The sequence below is a fragment of the Cibotium barometz genome, chromosome 52 (assembly GCF_041138505.1).
Source record: "Cibotium barometz isolate CiBa-2024 chromosome 52, ASM4113850v1, whole genome shotgun sequence".
NCBI lineage: Eukaryota > Viridiplantae > Streptophyta > Polypodiopsida > Cyatheales > Cibotiaceae > Cibotium > Cibotium barometz.
In genome coordinates, this window is record NC_141097.1 from 5,961,931 (window position 1) to 5,982,388 (window position 20,458).

A 20,458-nucleotide genomic window follows, 5' to 3' on the forward strand; every position below is an offset into this window, starting at 1 on the left:
ACCCAGAGGAGTGCTAGTGATCATCAGTAGATTACTGGGGCACTTTTTACTTCAGTTAGTGGAGGTTTTTTCCCCCAGTTTAGCTTAGGTTCACTTATAAGCAGTTTATAAGTGTTTTGGTCCACCCGGCACATTTTATGGCCGGACATGTGAACACATCTCTTTAGGTCACTTATTATGTGGCTATTGTACTTCACATTTTGATCATCTGGATATACAGCAGTCGTGTTCTCTCTCTGTTGCTCTCCACACTTGTTTGCAGCATCTCCAAACCCTAACCCTAACACTTCATAGGCCTTCATTTGGTATCAGAGCTGAGTAGGCCTGCCATTGCCCAGCTTGTATAGAGCCGCCTTTTGTTTCTGTCCGTACTGCACTACCCGTACAGACTCGCCAGCAACAGCTTCGCCTGCAGCTGCCGTACCTGTTCGCCGTCGTCAGCAGGTGTACTGAAGATTTCCGTACAGGTACCTGCCCGTACACTGTGCGCCGTCTACAGCACCTGTCAGCGCCGACTGCACCTATCAGCTGTCAGCGCCGACTGCACCTGACAGCACCCTTCGTACTGTACCTGCCTGCCTGCATACAGTCGACTGCACAAACATATGACCTGTACCAGCTGTACCTGGTCGCCTTGCTCCATACTGTGCTCAGTACAGTAAATGTACCTACACAGTACCTGCTACGAATATCCATCTACAGTCTCCTTTTGTTCCGTACAGTACAAGTCGATTGTACTTGCACAGTACAGTCAACTGTACTTGTTCATTTGGTGGACTGTACCTGCATATGTTCATTTGGTACCACAACCTACTCAGTACAACGGTGGTAAGCATTACAAATTTTGTCTATGATGCTGTCCTAGATGAATATCCTTCTCGGGATGAGAGGAATAAGCTGAATGTTGATGCTGAGGACTGTTCCTTGCTCCAACGCTGAGGTCCACCCTTCGATGCCTGCTTCCCTCTATGTAGGAGATAGGAATGATGACTTATATGCTGAATATGCTGCCTATATGCTGAATATGCTGATATGCCGGATGAACTGTTGTCCCACTGTCTTTCCCTTGTCTCCTAGGAAGGAAACGCTGAAGGGATGGCTTTGGAACGGATGCGATGCTGATCTGATGATGAGACGCAGATGCTCTCCAACACTGAGGAGGTGGATGCTCTCTGCGTTTGCAGATCTGATGGACTGAACTGAACTAAATGCTGCTGAACTGAGACGCGATGATCTATGCGTTGAGATGAGATGCTGAAAACACTGATCTGAGATGCGATGATGGACTGAATGGAGGGATGCCCTTCTATTTATATGTGGGTACTGATGCAGGTCGGCAGGCCTTGCTGCAGTCGGCCAGCCTTGCTGAATGCTCACGACTAGCATAAATGCCTTAAATGCTTGTCGGCTGCCCACCATGAATACCATGTAAATGCCTGACTAATACTTAGATGTCTGATTAATGCTTGATGATGCCATGCCACTTGTACACCTGATGGGTGTGCACGTGACATCTTTCTTCTCAATGATATTTGCATCTACTTTTTTGTGAAAGCAGTTCTTTTCATTGTGGTTTTTTCCACGTCAGCATGGGTTCTTTAAATAAGAGTCCTTCTCACCATGATCGTTCCTACCACAAAGGGAACATTTTATAACTTTGAAGCTCTTTTATGTGAAGAAGGAGTTGTTCCCCCCACCCCCCCGCTTCTCTATTTTTGAGCCTTCTTTCTTCTTCCTTAAAGGAGACTATGACTCCTTCCAAGGTGAGATTGGAAGATTCTTTAGTGTGGTGATGTGGTTCCCATATTGCTCTTCAGGCATTGATTTTAACAATACTATTAGAGTCACATCTTCTTCCACATTTGCTTTAAGTCCTACAAGTTGGTTCATTGGAGACTTCATTTTATTCACATGAGCATCAAAGCTCTCATATGGTTGCATTATGAGTCCATAGAACTCTATGGAGTTTCTTGCTTGAGCTTCGAAGAGCTTATCCAACTTTTCATAAGCCTCTTTGGAGGTAGCGAGATCTGCAACATGATGTATGAAATTATGAGAGGCCAAGGACTATGAGGCCAAAGGCTTTTTGATCTCTAAGCTTCCAAGCTTTCTCTGCTGCATCTTCAATCTCCGGCATCTTCTCATCCCCTTCAATGAAATGCCTAAGGCCTTCTCTCGTCAGACTAAACTTCAACTTAGTCTACCAAGTGTGGAAATCTTTCAATGAACATGTGGAAGCCATTTTATGCTTTGAAATTGGAAAGGTCTTAACACAGGAATGTATCCAATTCAATCTTTAATCACGTGCAGATAATGCCCCAAATATTAAGTTTCCAAAAATTAGGATTTTCTAAAATTAGGGTTTTTTAAAATTAAGATTTTTTTGAAATTCGGGTTTTCCAAATATTAGGGCTTTTTGAAAATGATCCTATAAGAGGCTATAGCAACACTTGAATGCTTGATATACATCCCTTGAACTCATCCTCAAGCCACTCAAGATAATGAGACGATAAAAACCATTGCTTGAGATCAATGACAAACTGGTCCCATACATAGGCAGCAACTCCAAAACGAGAATCGGCTTGGGCCCAATGAGTCCACAAACAAATGACCTCACCCTCAATATAGAATCCAGATAACACTACCTTATGAATATCTGACTTTCTACATGCAACAAAATAAGCTTCAAATTGATGAATCCAAGAATACAAAGCAATGGGATGAAATTTACCATTATATTTATTGAAGTTCACCTTCTCATGAAGATGAGTTGTTGAAAAAATCGCCAATATCGCACTTGTGTCCAGGGCCACAAGGAATCACGTGTCATCCTTGGTCTTCTCGCGTGCCAACGCAAGCTGTTGCTTCAGTTTGCCTACATCCAAAGCTTCAGCTCCCATATCTGTTGCAGCTCAAGTGGAGAATGGGCTTGCTCCATCGTTAACCCCTCATCGGAGTTCGTAAAAGTAGGGATTGGGATAGGGATATGGATGAGAATTGGCAAGAGAGGAAAAGATGACTAGGAGAAGAAGTGATTGGAAGAGGCAATCCCTTCTCTAGGGCGTGGATCATAGCTTTTTGCTCAAGCAATTGATCTCCATGTTGCTTCATGAGATTCATGAAATTCTAGAACATAAATGTCATCTGGCCCCCATTGTCAATGCTCCCTGATGCGGTTGCTATAGAAGTGGCAGTTTCTTCCTGGGTCTGTTGTTCTCTCATCATCAGAGGTCACCATAGTGGGAGTGGTCAAGGTTCTTCCTAACTGCAAATAAACCATCCACATCCACTGTGTGTCAGAGACATTTCTGATTGCGTTTTGGAGGCTGAAAACCAACCGTCCTTCAAACGCAAAAAGTCACACCGGAATGGAGAGTGCTTCTGACGTCTATAAACCAACCACACAAGAAAAAAAAACTTTCTTTTCTCGGCTGAATTTCTTCGCCAAAAGGCAAAGCTCTGATACCACTCATAGTCACAAAACAACATGTTTCGCACCAACGAAACCTCTGAAACGTTTCGTGCGAAACATTTCTACGAAACGTACAAAACTCCTAACTAAAGACATTTCGCCCAAATCCAGAAATGCTTGTTTTCTCACCCAGTTGCGCGTTTTATCATATGTGCGGTGTATTTTTTTCCGGTTAGGTCTATGTGCGTTTTTATTGGCTGCGCTCACTTCTCCATGCCCTTCACGTTGATTGTTGCCTGCAACCCAACTGTAGCTTGCTTCTCCTCTTTCTCTTCCTTCACCTCTCCTTCTCTTCACTGCTCCTTCTCTTCCTCTTCTCTCCTTCCTTCACCTCTACTTCTCCTCCTCTTCTTCTCCTTCCTTCCCCTCTTCTTCTTCTTCCTACCTTCTTCTCCTTCCTCCCTTCTCCTCATCTTCTCTCCTTCCTTTCCCTTTTCTTCTCCTTCCTCAATTCTCCCATCTCCTTTTTTACCTAATTCCAAAATTCCTCTTCTTGACCCTATTCTTAAATTCTATAATGCCTCGCCGCAACAAAAATGACAATACCCGGAATGTGTGGGATGACACTGTATTCATCCACTGATCTATGGTCTTTGATACTTTACAATTTCCATCTATCTTGAATAATGAATCTTGTGACTTGTCATTCTTGTGCTTGCAGCTTGCATGAAAGTCTCTGAAATTGTGCATCTATCTTGTGAATTATAATTTGTATGTATGTATGTATCCATACACACACACACACACACACACACACAAATTTATAATTTATTTTTGTAATTATAAATTTTCGAAACCTACAGTTTTTTTAGTGAGATGGGCGAAACCTTTTGTAAAAAAACCTTCAAAACCTCGAAACGTTTCTTGTGACTATGATACCACTGTAAGATGCGGAAGCTTATGGATGAGGATTATACTTTGATTAATAACTTTCAGTACCTTTGTTCTTGACGATGTACAGCACAATTTAATGAGAATAAGAGTGCAAAGAGAGAAGAGAGACAATACATAGTGTTGGGTCCCAAATACCCAATGAAGGCCCCCCACATATAGTGTTATCGAAGCATCAAATTACAAGTTACTGATATGCAAAAATGCAACGCGCGCAGAAAACAAAACCCCAAAAAAAAAAGTTTTGGAAGGAGAAAAAAAAATGTGACGTGGAACTAACACATGGCAAGATAGCAATGGAAGGTCACCTTATAGGCTTGGAATGATGTGACTAGCTTTTGGAAAGCAAAAGATTAAAAGCTTTTTAAATACTAAAAAGAGGACAGCTTTTATTACTAAAAAGATGCTTTTTGGACTATAAGTGAGTTTTAAAGTGCTTTCCTCAAGTGCTTTTCAACAAGAACTATAAATTCAGCTATTATCTAGCTCTAAGAACTTGTACTCAAGACTCCTCCAAGGAGTTTTATCTAATATAACTCAAACGTAGGGGTCGGCCCAAGGCTATTTCGACACCTAGTGTGTCAGCATTGAATTTACCTCTAGTCTCCTAGATAGAGCATCTGCAAGCACATTCTTCTTTCCAGGTGTATGGATAATCTAGAAATGAAACATGGACAAAAAGTCTGCCCACCTTATATGCTTCTCAAAAAGCTTAGTTTGGGTCAAAAAATATCTCAAACTTTGATGATCCGTCGTCACCATAAAATCAATCCCAAGCAAATAATGCTTCCATGAAGTAATAGCATGAATCACAGCTAGAAGTTCTTTCTCATAAACCTGCAAGTGTTTCTCGACATGTTGCAACCTTCGGCTCTCAAAGGTAACCACACACCCTTCTTGTTGCAAAACTACTCCTATACAATCCCCACTTGCATCACATTCCACCACAAAAGGGTTCACTAGGTCTGGAGTGACCAATATCGGTCCACTAGTAAGCTTCTCCTTCAATAAGTTTAAGGCATGTCTCTAACGCTCACCCCACTTTCTTCTTGGTTAGATCATGCAACGAAGCGGCAATGGTGGCAAAGAGAAGGTTTATCCTAAGTTGTCCAATAGGTACTATGGACCTTTCCAAATATTGGAAAAGATCAACGATGTGGTTTTCAAACTAGCATTACCCGATGATTGGAGGATTCACAATGCTTTTCTTGTGAGTCTCCTAAGAGACTATAAGGGTCCCGAACCTTTGGAAGGAGTGAACGAGGATCCACCAGAAGTTGAAGAGCTAGAGGAAGTTCTTCAACCAGAGCCTATCACCAGCCTTTGTGTTTTGACATCCAAGGAACCAAGAACAAAGAGGAATGCTCAAGGTTTATATTCCATTGTAGGGAATTGAGTATTCTAGAACTTGAGGGTTGTTGTCCAAGTTGTATCCAAAAGGAGCAGCTATGAGATTGAACAACACTAAATCTTTTGTACAAGTCATGGGACTAGCCATCTCGTGGAAGCATTGTTTATCAGTGAAGGAAATCAGAACTGAGTACATGGATATGAATATTGTTAGTCTACCACAGTCAAACTTTGACATGGGTAGTTGGACTACAGTTGGAACTGGTGTAAAAACCAAGAAATTGGTGTCAAAACCAAGGAACTGTTTGTGCATCCATTTGTTTATTTGATTTATGCTTATGTGAGCATATTTGTGTATGTGTGCCAAGGGTCAGGGACGCCCAGTTAAACCCAAGGATGAGCATGTGTGTACGTGTTTGTGTCTTCTGACATATAACGCAGGCGTGTTGCTCTTAACCGTAAGAGAATGGGAAACTCTGTTAGAAATCATCTCCTGTCCAGTTTTATACACCAGGGCCTTTGTTGTGGGTGTGCCTGCCCTTATGAGGTGTTTTATCATTTTTCCTCACTCCTCGCATTTTTCCCCTATTTTTTCCCATTTTTCCGTAGTGTGGATGGATGCCAGATGGTTGGCAGGAGCCCATGGGGCTGGCCGACTGCACCCCATGGCTGGCCGACCTGTTTTACACAGTCGTGTAGGTGCTGGTGGCTGGCCGACTTGGTTCTTCAGACGTAGAGGCTACTACTGCTGGCCGACTGCTTTATGCAGTCGTGGAGAGCCTCTAGCACAAGCCGACTGCATCTATGGGGCATATTTACGACTGCATCTATGGGGCATATAAATATGCCCCATGCTCCCCACTACTCATTGTATCATTCCGGGATCTTCTTGTGTATATCAGAGCAGAGTTACACGCCTACATCTCTCTCTCTCTCTTATGCTGTTTTTCTGCCTGTGTTTTTTGCTCTTGTGTTCCCAGAACTGGTCATCATCTCCGCTGCATATTCTGACAAACTCCTGCCTGAGGGCAACTCTAGAGGTGCAAGGAGTGGAAGTATCTGCCAAAAATGTCAAACCCAAGGTCACTTTATGTGAAGGGTGAAAACCATGAGGAAAAGATGCTCCCAAAGCCAAGCACAAGAGAAGAGAAGGAAATTCCGCACGAAGAACCATGTCTCAAGAGCTAGAGAGAGAGAGGAGCTGAGCCCACAGCAAGGAAAAAAAGCAGAGGAAAGCAAGATCTAACAGTTAGGACAACTGTTTAATAAGTTGGGGAGATGTCACCAAAGCATCAAAATAAAGGTTGCTGATCTGCAAAAAAAACACAACACGCATCCCCAAAAAAAGTTTTGAAAAAAAAAGTGGTGGCGCTAATGACATGGCAATGGTGACGTGGCACTAACACGTGGCGAGATAATAGCGCAAGGTCACCTTACAAGCTTGAAATGATGCGCCTATTTTTTTAGAAAGCAAAAGATTAAAAGCTTTTTAAACACTAAAAAGAGAAGAGCTTTTATTATTAAAAAGATGCTTTTTGGACTATAAGTGAGTTTTAAAATGCTTTTCTCAAGTGCTTTTGGGAAAGAACTATAAATTCAACTATTCTCCCAATGTTGAGCCATGTAAAAAGACAAGAGAGCTCTCTAGCTCTAAGAACTTGTACTCAAGACTAATCCAAGGAGTTTTATCTAATATAACTCCGAGGGGGAAGGAGGGGAGAGTGGGGGGGGAAGGGGGAAGAGGGATTGGCCATAGTCACATGGAACGTCGGTCCCGAATCCTTGGAACGTGGGAATGCCACTTAGCACATGTGGAGAGCGTGGGAACGTCATGGAACGTGTGAGGCGGCTGGTCACACAACTCGCATTCCGAGAACGGATGGAACGCGTTCCGAGAGTGGATGTATGTGGGGAGCGTGGAATGGAATGGAACCGCGTTACAGAATGTCCCCATTTTCTATCTTGCAATCTCTCTCTCTAACAACTCACTCTTTTTTTTTTCGTAATGGTTGGTTGATTAAATTACGAAAATCTAATACAAAGCAAAGGTCGCATGACTAGCTATACAAACATGTACATAGAGGCCGTCAGACCGCACACACTAAAAGGCCACATGGGGCATGCCCACCGTACGAAGAGCATGTAACCAGGGGTCATCGATCAAAGAAGAAACTTGCCAAAGCAATAGATCACGAACACGCTGGACATGACCTTTCACCCCTGATTGTGAATCAAATATGAAAGCATTTCTCATGAGCCAATTATGCCAAAGACCCAACCATCGAAAGAAAACAAAGAAGACCTCATGTTGCTGATTGTTCCCCCCTGGCTGATCATGTCCAAATACCCACTGCTTGGGTGACAAAGTGTGTCCAGTCACCATTTGCCACACTGAAGAGATGAACTCCCATATCTGGCGAGCAACCTGGCAAGAAATAAACCTGTGCTGACTAGATTCTGGACAAGTCTGGCAGAAGAAACAGTTGCCATTAGAAAGTCTCCAATGCCGAAGGGCAGCAATGGCCAAAGGCAGGCCCCCAACCATGACTCGCCAAATAAACACTTTGCCTTGAAAAGGAAGCTTGGAATGCCAACCACAAAGTAGGATGCACTTCCACCAAGAGGCCGTTTTCTTAACATTCCATACTTTATTAGCTTTTTCTGCAAGCCATCTCTTCTCTTGGACCAACTCACTCTACTCTTTAGAGTTTAGACTCTCTCTCTCTCTCTCTCTCTCTCTCTCTCTCTCTCTCTCTCATTCATGTTCCCGTTCTGAGTCCAAACGTCCCCATTCCCCATTCCAAAATCGGGCCTCGTTCCTCTCCCTATTCCACGTTCCATGTGACTATGGGGTCAGCCCAAGGCTATTCCAACCCCTAGTGTGGTGCCTTCTCTCTCTACTCTCTCTCTTTTGTTTATTTTCAGGGTTTTACGCATGAAATTGTTGTTTTCTTGAAGATAAGCTAAGTACCTGTGCCACAACCCTTACGAGGGCCTATTTCATATGGTGTATTTGCTTTATTGCATGAGTAGGATGACTAACTGCTGGCTATAAATAACCAGGCCTGAACTGACCTTGGAGACCTTCAATTGGCTGAGGTGACACTCAACCTGAAGATGACCCTTGATCTTTCACCTTCCACCTTGCCCCTGGAAATATATGAGATGATTTATGCAAGGGCCTGGAGATCACTTATATATGAACTCACATATGCTGGTTGGTTTCCTACAGATTCTATCAGCCTGTTAATATGCTCACAACTTGGAGAAAATAAGCATTAAATGCTATCGCTTTTTCCTATGCGTGGCTGGCTTCTCTTGCTTCTGCTAGCCGACACGCCCCTTGGGACTGGCCAACTGAGCAATGGCTGGCCTAGTCCCCCTAAGGCTGGCCGACTGGGTCCTAATCCCTTGGATGGCCCTTAGACACAAGCCCCCTACATGGCTGCCCATAAGAAAGACTCTTCAAAGCCTGTCTCCTGAACCCAAACTGGTGCCCATGCATCTAGTTGGAAGCCTAATAAATGCCAGGTAAACCTCTACATCATTCCAGAGGGTTACACAGACGTGTGGGACATGCGCTGACTTCATGTGCGGGACATGCACACCTGACCATGACCCTCTACAGGATCCTTGGTTGACTCATCCCGGACAAGGGCTCACAAAGGGCCAATTACCACTCTTAAGTCTTGCACCTGTTGTATATATATATATATATATATATATATATATCCACGTGACATCCAAGTGCAGGATGCACACAACACCCTACGGGGCTTTTATGGCAGCATAGTGCCCCTGATTGGTTGAGATCTCCCTACCTTTTGGTTTGAGATCTCCCTTTGTATGATTTTATTTACTTAATAGAAGTCTCTTTTCTGAATTTTTTAGACACATGTTTCAACCAGTTATGCCATGGAAGTGTGTTTCCCTTGTTCCAGCCATTTTCCCCAGAAAAACCTGCCCTTTCCCATTTCCACCCCGGATTTGACATTCAAATTAGTTCAGATAACTTTGTGTACATATTTTTTTTCTTCTATCCCATCTCTCCTCACTTTATCTTCCGACTCCCACCCTTTCTCCTCTCTTTCTCCTCCTCCCCTCCCCTTTAGGGATGGCAAACCTGGTTTAGCAGCCCATTGTCTACATACAAGAACAAAATATGAGGAAACCAGGAAGCTAACCATAAGGGCATCCCAAACTCATATTCAGCATTCATTATCCTCAGCCCATACAGCAGCCTTGCACACATTACTCAGCTTCAAAGCAGTCTGAACGCAGCAAAGAAGCAGATGACGAGCAGGGCCCCTTTGCTCTGTCCCCAGCCCAAAGGAACCAGAAAGAGCACTGTGAAAAATGCACAGTTGTTTCACCTCCTGACCATTGAGACCCCATACTGTGAACTGATCAACTAGATTCTTCAATGGTTCAAAGAGATAAAGTAGAAATATCATTTGAAGTTCTCAAACTAAACAAGTCCATATCCTTTGAACAAGGAAAACTTCATGAGAGCTCCAATGCAGACACCTTAAAAAAATAGTGTGAGACTTGAACACTTGCCTTAAGTTTGAACCATGCCAACATGCTCCGCCTCTTGGTCTTCTTGTCTCCTTTGAAAATGTCATCCCCAATTATGTTATCGCTCCTCCCATCTAAAAATAACTCTGAATCATGGCCATATTTCTCTTCAAGAACGAATTCACACCTTCTATCTGGTAAATATGCAAGCTGCACAATCCAATAAAGCGGGCCAATGAGCAAACAGGATTCTATATGCAAAGCAAACAAACAGCTTTACAATCACATGATGGAAGCTCAGGATGCATGTTAACAGATTCAAATCCTTAAGAGATGTAACATCCACAACCTCGTCCTCCCCAAAAGAGTGCCTCCTTTGATGACTTTGTCTCTCCGGAAGGCTTTGAGGAGCCGTGTTTTTGGTAGAAACCAGTATAAGCTTGGTCAGCCTTTGGATTCTGCCCATTAAGGCTTCCTTTGCTTGTTCTTCTTCCTCTAGCCTTGATTGGAGTTTTATTTGACCAGCTTCCAGCTACCAAAAATTTCAAAAACAGTGCATCAAATCATAACATAAGATTATAAAGTTGAGGCATCCAAATGATCATTGTAATGGATCTTCTAAAACAAGCACCTAATAGAAAACAGTCATAGTGAAGACTAACTCACACAAAAGCTTTGTTCTTTTTAGCGGTAACAAACTATGAAGGACTACAGTGAGAGCTAACACATGGAAAGGAGATGTTAGCCTGAGCCATAGCAAAGTTGGTTAACACAAGGGATTCCTCGGAATCTTATAAATATATATTGTTTCCCCATTCAAAGCACTGGAGAGCCTTTGAGTACCCTCACCTTGCTGACCAAGCTCTACAGCAGTTATCACTGAGCATACAGAGTGCAAGCTTCAAAGAGGAGTGATAATTAAAGATGATGTCAAGTACACAGTGATTGCCTTAAATCATGCAAGTACAGAAGCTTCATTGATGCACTTCCAGGGTTGGATGAGAAATAAGTCAACTTGACTAATGCCCATATAAGTTTCAAAACTGGTCTAAACTTACACTCTCTCTATAGTCCTTGCCATAGGTGAGTGTTGAGAGTAAACCTTGCCAAAACCAAGGTCAAGTTCTTCAGAACCTTATATGCCTACAGAGTACTTAGGATGTGCTGAAGCCTCAGAAGAAGTGGTCGAATTGATATGCACAATTAGGATTGTCTTCTCTTGGAGCTCACTTGCTTCCTTCAAGGCTAGCTAGAGGCCATGCATCCTAGAATAGAATACAGCAACCATTTTTAGGCATTCCTAGCAAGTGCATATGAAGTAGATCTTGTTTGACAAGCAACTGTATGCAGGGGCCTTGCATCTATTCAGGAGAAATTGAGTAAGTTCTTTTTTTAAAATCACAAGTCATGCTGCTTCTATGTCTCAAATCATACGCCTTGCATTCAAAAAAATGATAAGCTGCTGCCAGCAGTATGACTGCTTCCAAGAAGTTAGTGTAAGCAGAATGCAATCCTGCCAGTATGCCTAGGCGATACTAGCATTGCATGGCTTAGGTATAGATCATGCAAGCTTGTTAGCACATTTTGCTTCTGCCTGTAAATCAAGAATCCACTCCATTCACAGATGGCTCCAGGTCACAAGCAGTATTTTTATTCATATTTCTTGATCATTCAGCTGGGCCCCTAATCATCTACTCAAGATCATAAAGGAACAGATTATACGCTCATCCCACATGTTTTATTACAAGGTTGAGCTACCATAGCAATGCGTAAGTATCAAGATAGATGGATAAGTATATAAGACAACAGGATAAAGTTGTTGGAGCATCATTGAAGTGAAACAAATGATCCTATTCCCTTCACATTGGACAACTTCCCTTCACGTGGTACAGTTTAGGAGTATCGTTAGAGTGAAACAAAAGATGCACCTTCTCCCCACGTGTTTTATCTTTCGCATCACTTTAATTAACTATGCAATGCAACATACTCAGCTTTATGTTCACGAAGGGATGCAAAATCCAAGTGTAAAAAGATAGGAACTGAGCGCTGACAGATAACACAGAAAGATGGGAAAATTGAGGAATGAAGGATTACAAAGGACAAGACCTCTAACCTGCTTCTTGAGTGTTGCAAGATCTTCTCCGCTGTTACCCATAAGGTATGAATTGCCGATCATCCCTCTCTTGAGTTGTTCCAGTTCATGTTTCAAACTTTGAATTTCCTTCTGGTACTTCTTTATCAACGACTTCTCATCCATTATCTGAAACCGCAAGAGTTTCTTATGTACATGTATTATGTCCCATCACTCTTCCATCTACACAAACACACAGCACTAGTGTCTAGCAGAGAGGAAGCCAGATCTACCTTGTTTTGGGAGGCATGAATCTCCACATTCTTTGCTCTATGAGCAAACTTTAGGGTATTGTGTGTTTCTTCATTAGTGCTAGAAGCTGGGGTAACAGTGCATATGAGCTGAAACAGGAAGAAACGAAATGCTTCAATGGAGATGCATCCAGCATACTGATGCAAATTTTGGCCAAGTTTAAAGCCAAAAATTTACCGATACACGACCATGCCCACTTAAGGAAGACTGTAACAATCTGGTCAATTTTGAATCTCTGTATGGTACATGTGCTGCTTTTCCATCTGTTAATTTAGATATGACCTGCAAGCAGTAAGAAGCCTAAAATCAGTGACTACCCTAGTGAATGCCTAAAAAGGTAAATTATATGGCAAAGAGACCAACAATTTATCCAAACAGCGAGTCTTACAGTTCCCAACGTCAATAAGCTCTTGTTGATGTAAGATCCTTCTTTGCGTCGCAGCCCAGTAGTCTCAGTCTTGGAGCTCTCAGAGCCTGCTAGGTCAATGAGATTCTGTGAATGGCCAATCACAAGCCTATAAGAGGGTGTTGTGAGTAACAACAAGCTTCACCAGATCTGCCTACTCTCACTGCATCTGGCTACAAAAAGATAATGGTTGAAAGAACATACCAGCTGGGAAAGGGTCACTTCTTCATCACTAAAGTCATCCCCCCTCGGGCTACTTTCAATCGTCTGCAAAGAGTTCACATAGGCTCTTAAACCCAGGGAAAAAAGACACATAGGAGAGGATTATCTGCACTAAATGTTTTCAAAGGAAAACCACATATTACAATAAGAATAGCCAAAGCTTAAAAAGTGTGCTGGCTTGCCTACCAGCGTGAAGAGTGTATGACTGCGGCTGCTCAATAGATTGAAATTGTTTGACCCCACATGGCGATGCTCTGAGACAGAATATTTGCCCATGCAGATTAGACAAAAAACACCCAGCGTGCAGTAAGTACATCGCGAGATCCCTTAGAGCCCAGAAAAATCTAAAGCCTGAGTGCAGCATTTAAAGTTGAGCAAGCAGTCTAGATACTCAGGCAATCAATGCTTTTCCCTCTAATCTTTGCATCGGTGGAATAAGTAATCTTAACACCTCCTGCCTTTTTGCCTTAGCTTTCTCAAAATTTAGTTAAGTAACTATGAGGTTAACTCAAAACAGGATGTATCACCTTCTCCTGTAGCAATCAAAGAGAGACAATGAGCTGGAGAAAGAACTACTTCTTCCTTGATTCCTTCAACATATGTGCCCTTCAAGAAAATTAAGCAGTAAAGCAAAAACCTCTAATCGAAACCCACATGGGAAAGCCACCTTCATAATTTTGCAAAACTTTATATCCTCTTATGCCGTACAAGTTCTAGATCTCCTCATGAAGTCACTATATCATGCAATTGAGCACCAATTTGCAATCAAACTGCTAACAGCTCAATAAAAGAAATAAGTCCCACATCATATAGCTCTAGTGGAGAGTAACAAACAAATGTACTAACTTGTGCGTCTTCCCGAACCCTCAGATTTTGACCTGCAGGATCTAACAAGTCATTGATAACCTGAAAATTCATAAAAACACGTCCTTGTGACTACTCGGTCTCTGGTACCAACAAGCATTTGTTGCAACAAACAATATCCTCGCACTTCAACATTTGAGAACATAATCACTAGACTAGTAAAGAACCATCCAAATAAGCAGCGACCTCATTGTAGATTTCAAGATAAGAGACCCGAAGGAGGAACTCCCGCCCTGGGGTCTGCAAAGCACACCATAAGCCAGAACCACTTTAGTTGCAAGCAGAGGCACCACAATAAGAAAAAACTCAAAAACTTGCATTTTATAAGAACAATCAAGATGAGGAGCAAATAGAAAGATGTTACATATCCTCATTCAAATGTGAAAGGTGGAAAAAGGCAGAAGATGCACCTCTTGAATGATACTAAAAACATTTTTCACAGCCAGAGGAATGATTCCAGGAGACTTTTGATCACCCTGCAATGGTAAACCAGCAAATTAGCATAGAAAACTAGTCCCAAGTTTCAAATTAGCATAGAAAACTAACCCTAGGTTTCAAACCTACCAGACGAAACTTAAGAAGAAAGCATACCCTTCGGCCATTACTAAAGGTGTGTGCACACCATGAGACTTACATAGTCCAGGCTTACCATACCAGCAAAAAAAATGAAGTGTACCATTTGCCTACTTTCTAAAGACATGTTAAAGCCATGAGACTTACATGCATGGTGTGTGTTTTCCCACTGCTGGTGACACCATATGCGAAGACAGTACCTGCTCAAAAGCACAAGGTTGAACAGAGAAGTTTTCACAACTTCAACAACAATGGCTGAAACCATGAGAACATAGACCAAAAAACAGCTCAAAAAAGGAAGCAGCTAAATCAAACCAACACATTGTCAAAACAAACAGATCTCACCATTGACGCCCTCCATTGCACCACTGACCACATGTTGGGCAGCAGCATCATACACATGTCTGGTGGTGGTTGCAGGACCAAACACCCGGTCTGCACATCAGGAGATTCTGACAAAGCCTAGGTGAGGTTCTGATCAAGGTCACAGTAAATGTAAAATTATTGTAGCTGAATCAAAATAAATAAATGAATTTTCTTCGACTGAATAAACTAAGTGATTTTTTCAAAAACAAAATAGCATCATCCATCCACAATCTCAAATGTATGCCAAAGATGCAACACATTTGTCTAGATTTTGAATGGAATCTTCTCGTGTGCATCAGCCAACATATGCATGTTGTTGGGGTTTCGGAGCTCTCGTGTGTGTATTCACTGTCACGATTGTGACTTAGTTCATTATACACAATCTCCTCATGATTACAGATACTGAAGTGACATGATTACAGAGGACCCCTACACTTGGATGGTCACGACTATTCGCTCTAGAGACATGCCTCTTCATCAAGAGCCACACTCCTTCGACGACTGGTCACACCCCTTCGCTCTAGGGTTGCAACTCTTCACCCAATGGTTGCAGCTACTCGTCCAAAGGATGTGTCTCTTCGCCTAGAGTCATGACTATTGGTCATGGGATGTGTCTTTTCATTCGTGTCTCTTGGACTCCTATATAAGGAGCCTGTTGTATCACAATTTCAATCAATCAATCAAACATCTGTGTTCAAGTCTACTTTCAGTTTCAATCTTAAATACACAGATAGTGGATGAAATACTAAGTAATAACAGTAATCCTCACAGTGGTATCAGAGCAAAAAAAAATTTCCCGGGCCTACGGTTGTGAGCCTCTCACCCTCTCCGCTCTACTCCCCTACCCGGCGTTGTATGGAAGCAGAAGAAAGATGGAACCTACACTTACGAGTATGAGGTAACCCTAAAACTTCTTTATTAATTACACAAGACAAATGCACAGATGTGTGTGTGGCGTACCCGGTGAGTGTGCAGAGATTTCCTGCTGGTAGCCCTTCGTGAGCCTCTTCATCGGGTTGTGCCCTTTCGTGCATGGGTTCGCATCCCTTCACACGAACAATGGCACCAAGAGATGGCACCTCTTCGCATGGCACCCCTTCGCTGCTGAATTTGGACCCCCCCCCCCCCTCTGCTTCGCCTTGTTTGTTGCCAGCGTGCCTCTTGATTGCTAAGAGTGGCTGTCGGTTGTGAGCCTCCTTAATACATGCAGCGACTGCCGGTGGCACACTATTCGAAGATGCGCACCCTCCAGTCGGCGATGTGATCCAGCCTTCGTAGCGGTGCATCCTTCCAGTCGGCGAAGCGTCAACCTTTCAACAACAAAAAAAAAAACAAAAACGTAACGTTTCACATTAACAAAAAGCCTTATGATTTAAGGCTTACACACTTAAGCCTTTTTTTTTTAATACACGTGGCTTCCACCAGCCACGTAAGCAGTCGGGCGCCAGCACCCCACGGCCGCCAGCGCAAGGAAACTTGCCGCCGCCGACCAGCGCAAGGACACCCGCCAGCGACCAGCGCAAGGAAACCAGCCGACCAACGCATTTTTTTTTTAAAAAAACAAAGCGAATATGGGGCCAGCGCAACGAATTAGTCCGCCGGCCAGCCCATTCGCTCCTCTCGCACGTTGTTCCAGGGAAGGTTCGCTCCTCTCCCACGCTGCCACGCTAGGGACTTCTCCCCTCTCTGGCACACATTCCCATTCTCAACAAGGCGTCCAATGGAACCCAACAGCAATCAGCCCGCGCCTTACATCTCGTACATAGACGAGGTCCCGGAGGCCATATTGCCCGAAAATCCTCGCGAGACACCCACACCGGAGCCCGCCCCATTACCCGAACCTGTTGCAGAACCTGTTCCGGCTCCAGTTCATGTACCAGGTCCCCTGGACTTTTTATTATACGTCAGTCACCGCCACGCCACTCAGTTCCAGGCATGGGTGATCTGGCATATTTACTTGACGTGTCCAGCACACCATCTTGCTCATTATGAGTTTATTTTGGGACGGTACCCACATCTTGCATATTTCCTGGACGAGTGCCGTGTGGATGCAGTGAACCGGATCATCTCGCTCCAGCCCTTGGTTCGAGTATACAGCGAGGTCATTGTGCCAGATTACACTCCCTTAACCCCTGCAGAGACACTCCTCTCGACGAGGTGGAAGACTTCGAGCCTTCGGAGTTAGGCTCCGATTTCTTAGCAAAATTGGGAGACGATTCACTGTCACTCTCTCCTCCAGCAGTACCACATATTTCACCAGCTTCTCCGCACTACTCCCTCTAGCAGATCCAACATGCCATCTATCTCAGAGGAAGAGGGCCAGCAACAAGACGAGCAAATGCAGGCCATTACATTATTACGCGAGCAGATGGAGACACTTCAGCAGACTTTTTCGACAAGTCTCTCTACCATCAGCAGACGACTCGACCAGTTGCAGCGGCCCCATCCAGCGCGCACACCAGCCAGTGATCCACAACCATCTTCTTCAGAGACTTCGGTAGCAGAAAATGAAGATGAACCAGATCCAACTGCCGAGGTAAACAATGCAGAACTCCAACTTCTTTATAAAATATTTAATGCTGCACAAAAAAAGAAACTCGACGTCAAACTGCTTGCCCCTTATAATGGTCGCCGCGACAAGCGCGTGCTTGACCAATGGATATTCAAAATGGAGGTATATTTGACCAATACCGATTTGGTCGAAAGCAAGAAGGTGGCTTTAGCCAGTTCCCTACTCAAGGATAGGGCACTTCTATGGTGGCAACGACGTGTTGCAGATGGTAAACACACTCCTACTTGAGATAAATTCAGACGCGTCCTCCGCAAGGCCTTTGAACCTGCCAGTGCGGACTACCATGCCCGGTCTGCTCTCCGCTGTCTGAGGCAAACAGGATCCTCAGCCGCATATATCACAGAGTTCCAACGTTTAACTCTGGAAATTGAGAGCATCAGCCCCGCTGACAAGCTACACAGCTTCATCGATGGGCTTGAACCCAACTTACAGGAAGATGTGCAGAAGTTTAACCCTCTCACGATAGATGCTGCTATTGCCTACGTAGAGCGCCTTGGAGATCTACGACGACAACCCAGGACATCCTTCTTTGGCAATCGGTCCTCGAACAGTGCTCGTTTCTCCCAGCACAATCGCAGAGGAAATTTATCTCAACCTGAGTCTCACTATTCCCAATCCTCTGGTCAGCAATCTACTCGGCAACAGCCCTTTCGGCCTAGATTTTCAGGTCAGGCAGCAGCCTCCCAAACAGGATCCTCTTCCAACAACAACAATCGGAATCGAGGACGCAACTGGCAAGATCGCCGACCCAACAATCGCCGCAATTTTCGCCGCGATACCTCAGCAGGTCAGCAAGCCTCTACATCGGCACCTTCAACCTCTCAAGCCAACCCTCCAGGTCTTTGCACAATTTGCAATGGACCACACAAGTGGTATGAGTGCCCAAAGCGTAATTCTCGCCAGAATTCCAACATGGAATGTTTTCCAGAAGGTGAACATGGACATCATCATCCTTCTACGCCAGAAAAAGGCAAGCAGGTGATTCATGCAGTGCGAGTTTCTAAAGTTGTCAGTGCTTTAATGCTGAATGCCCACAACCATACTTCAGTGTCTGTTAACCTTTCCAATCAAGTTTTGAGCTTATTGGGATTTATTGGCCAGGATCCTATCAATGTTCTTGTTGATAGTGGATGCTCAACTAATTTTGTGGGAACTACTCTCGTCAGCAAGTTACGATTACCTACTCAACAGAGTGCGGAAGTTTTCCAAGTGGAACTTGCAGATGGTTCTTTCTTGCATTGCAGTAAACGGATTCAGCAGATGCATTTTCAGATTCAGGACTATCAGGATCAGCTGAATTTCTCTATTATGCCTTTGTCACACTATGACATGATCCTTGGACAGTCTTGGTTATATGAGTATGATCCTTTGATCAGCTTTCGAGATCATTCCATTCGACTTTATCATAATCATCGAGAAATGGAATTACGAGGTCTGTTTAATTCTAAACCGATTACTGTGGTTTCTGCTATGCAAGTCAAACGCTTAGTGCGTAAACGCGACAGCACTTCTGCCTTAGTTATGTTGCGAGAAGCAGAAGACAATACAGTTGATCAATCGGAATCCTCGCCATCAGATATTTCTTATTTACAGCAGCCCTTCTTTCAACCTTATATGGATTTATTTCTTGACGAGCTGCCAACGACATTGCCTCCTCGACGTTCTGTAGATCATACGATTGATCTAATCCCTGGACAACCACCGCCAGTTCGAGCTCCTTATCGAGTTTCTTATTCAGAATCTCAAGAAATTCAGAGACAATTGGCAGAGTTGTTGGATAAAGGTCATATACCTCCAAGCAAAAGTCCTTTTGGTGCTCCAGTTTTATTGGTCAAGAAGAAGGATGGATCTATGCGACTTTGCATTGATTATCGTGCCCTTAATAAGCAGACAATCAAGAATAAGTTTCCCTTGCCTCGCATCGATGAGCTCTTTGATCAGTTGCTTGGTGCGAAGGTATTTTCGAAGATTGATCTGAAGTCAGGCTATCATCAAATCAGGATTCGAATTGGAGATGAGTATAAGACAGCTTTCAGAACAAAGTATGGACATTATGAATTTTTGGTCATTCCTTTTGGGTTAACCAATGCCCCAGCTACTTTCATGACTTTGATGAATGACATCTTTGGTCCTTACTTGGATAAGTTTGTCATCGTTTATCTGGATGACATTTTGGTCTTCAGTAAGACTTTAGCAGATCACAAGCAGCATTTGCAGATTGTCTTCGACGTACTCCGTACGAATGTCTTGTACATCAACAAGAAGAAGAGTCAGTTTTTCAAAGATCATGTGGAATATCTTGGACACATCATCTCTGGACATGGTATTGCAGTTGATCCTAAGAAGATAAAGGTCATTGTTGATTGGCCTTTGCCACTTACAATTTCAGATGTGCGATCTTTCTTGGGATTAGCAAATTTTTACCACACCAAGGTTCACAAGTTCTCAGATATTGCTGCTCCTTTGACGGCCCTTACAAAGTTAGATAAATTGCAATGGTCACTTGAAGCTAAAAAGTCCTTTAATGATCTTAAGCATGCGTTGACAACTACGCCTGTTTTGACTATTGCGGATCCAACTCAGCCGTGTGACGTCATGACCGATGCTTCGGATAGAGCATCTGGAGGCGTTCTTATGCAGAATGATCGTGTTATTGCTTTTGATAGTCATAAATTTTCGGCTATTCAAATGCGATATCCCGTTTATGACAAGGAATTTTTGGCAATTGTTCATGCTTATAGAACGTGGAAGCATTATCTTCTTGATGCAGATTCAGAGGTTAAGACAGATCATCAGTCTTTGACCTACATCTCTACTCAGCCCCAGTGATGAATCCTCGTC

At 43.4% G+C, this 20,458-nt stretch overlaps 1 protein-coding gene and 1 pseudogene across 7 annotated transcripts in view; one reads left to right on the forward strand and one right to left on the reverse strand.

Annotated features, from left to right (window-relative positions):
• Positions 1 to 20,458, reverse strand: part of LOC147608722 (kinesin-like protein KIN-7C, mitochondrial) — a 72,173-nt gene that overhangs the window by 40,451 nt on the left and 11,264 nt on the right. For all 7 annotated transcript variants that reach the window (XM_086788092.1, XM_086788096.1, XM_086788097.1 and 4 more), the window contains exons 3-16: positions 15,025 to 15,114; positions 14,827 to 14,879; positions 14,517 to 14,582; positions 14,293 to 14,346; positions 14,089 to 14,148; positions 13,770 to 13,848; positions 13,429 to 13,496; positions 13,225 to 13,287; positions 13,003 to 13,107; positions 12,792 to 12,896; positions 12,596 to 12,703; positions 12,345 to 12,491; positions 10,581 to 10,763; positions 10,274 to 10,441 (exon numbers count right to left, since the gene is read on the reverse strand). In XM_086788092.1, coding sequence (XP_086644218.1) covers positions 10,274 to 10,441; positions 10,581 to 10,763; positions 12,345 to 12,491; positions 12,596 to 12,703; positions 12,792 to 12,896; positions 13,003 to 13,107; positions 13,225 to 13,287; positions 13,429 to 13,496; positions 13,770 to 13,848; positions 14,089 to 14,148; positions 14,293 to 14,346; positions 14,517 to 14,582; positions 14,827 to 14,879; positions 15,025 to 15,114 — 1,349 coding nt within the window. The remainder of the gene's footprint in view (positions 1 to 10,273; positions 10,442 to 10,580; positions 10,764 to 12,344; positions 12,492 to 12,595; positions 12,704 to 12,791; positions 12,897 to 13,002; positions 13,108 to 13,224; positions 13,288 to 13,428; positions 13,497 to 13,769; positions 13,849 to 14,088; positions 14,149 to 14,292; positions 14,347 to 14,516; positions 14,583 to 14,826; positions 14,880 to 15,024; positions 15,115 to 20,458) is intronic.
• LOC147608723 (uncharacterized) lies at positions 17,339 to 20,446 on the forward strand (annotated as a pseudogene).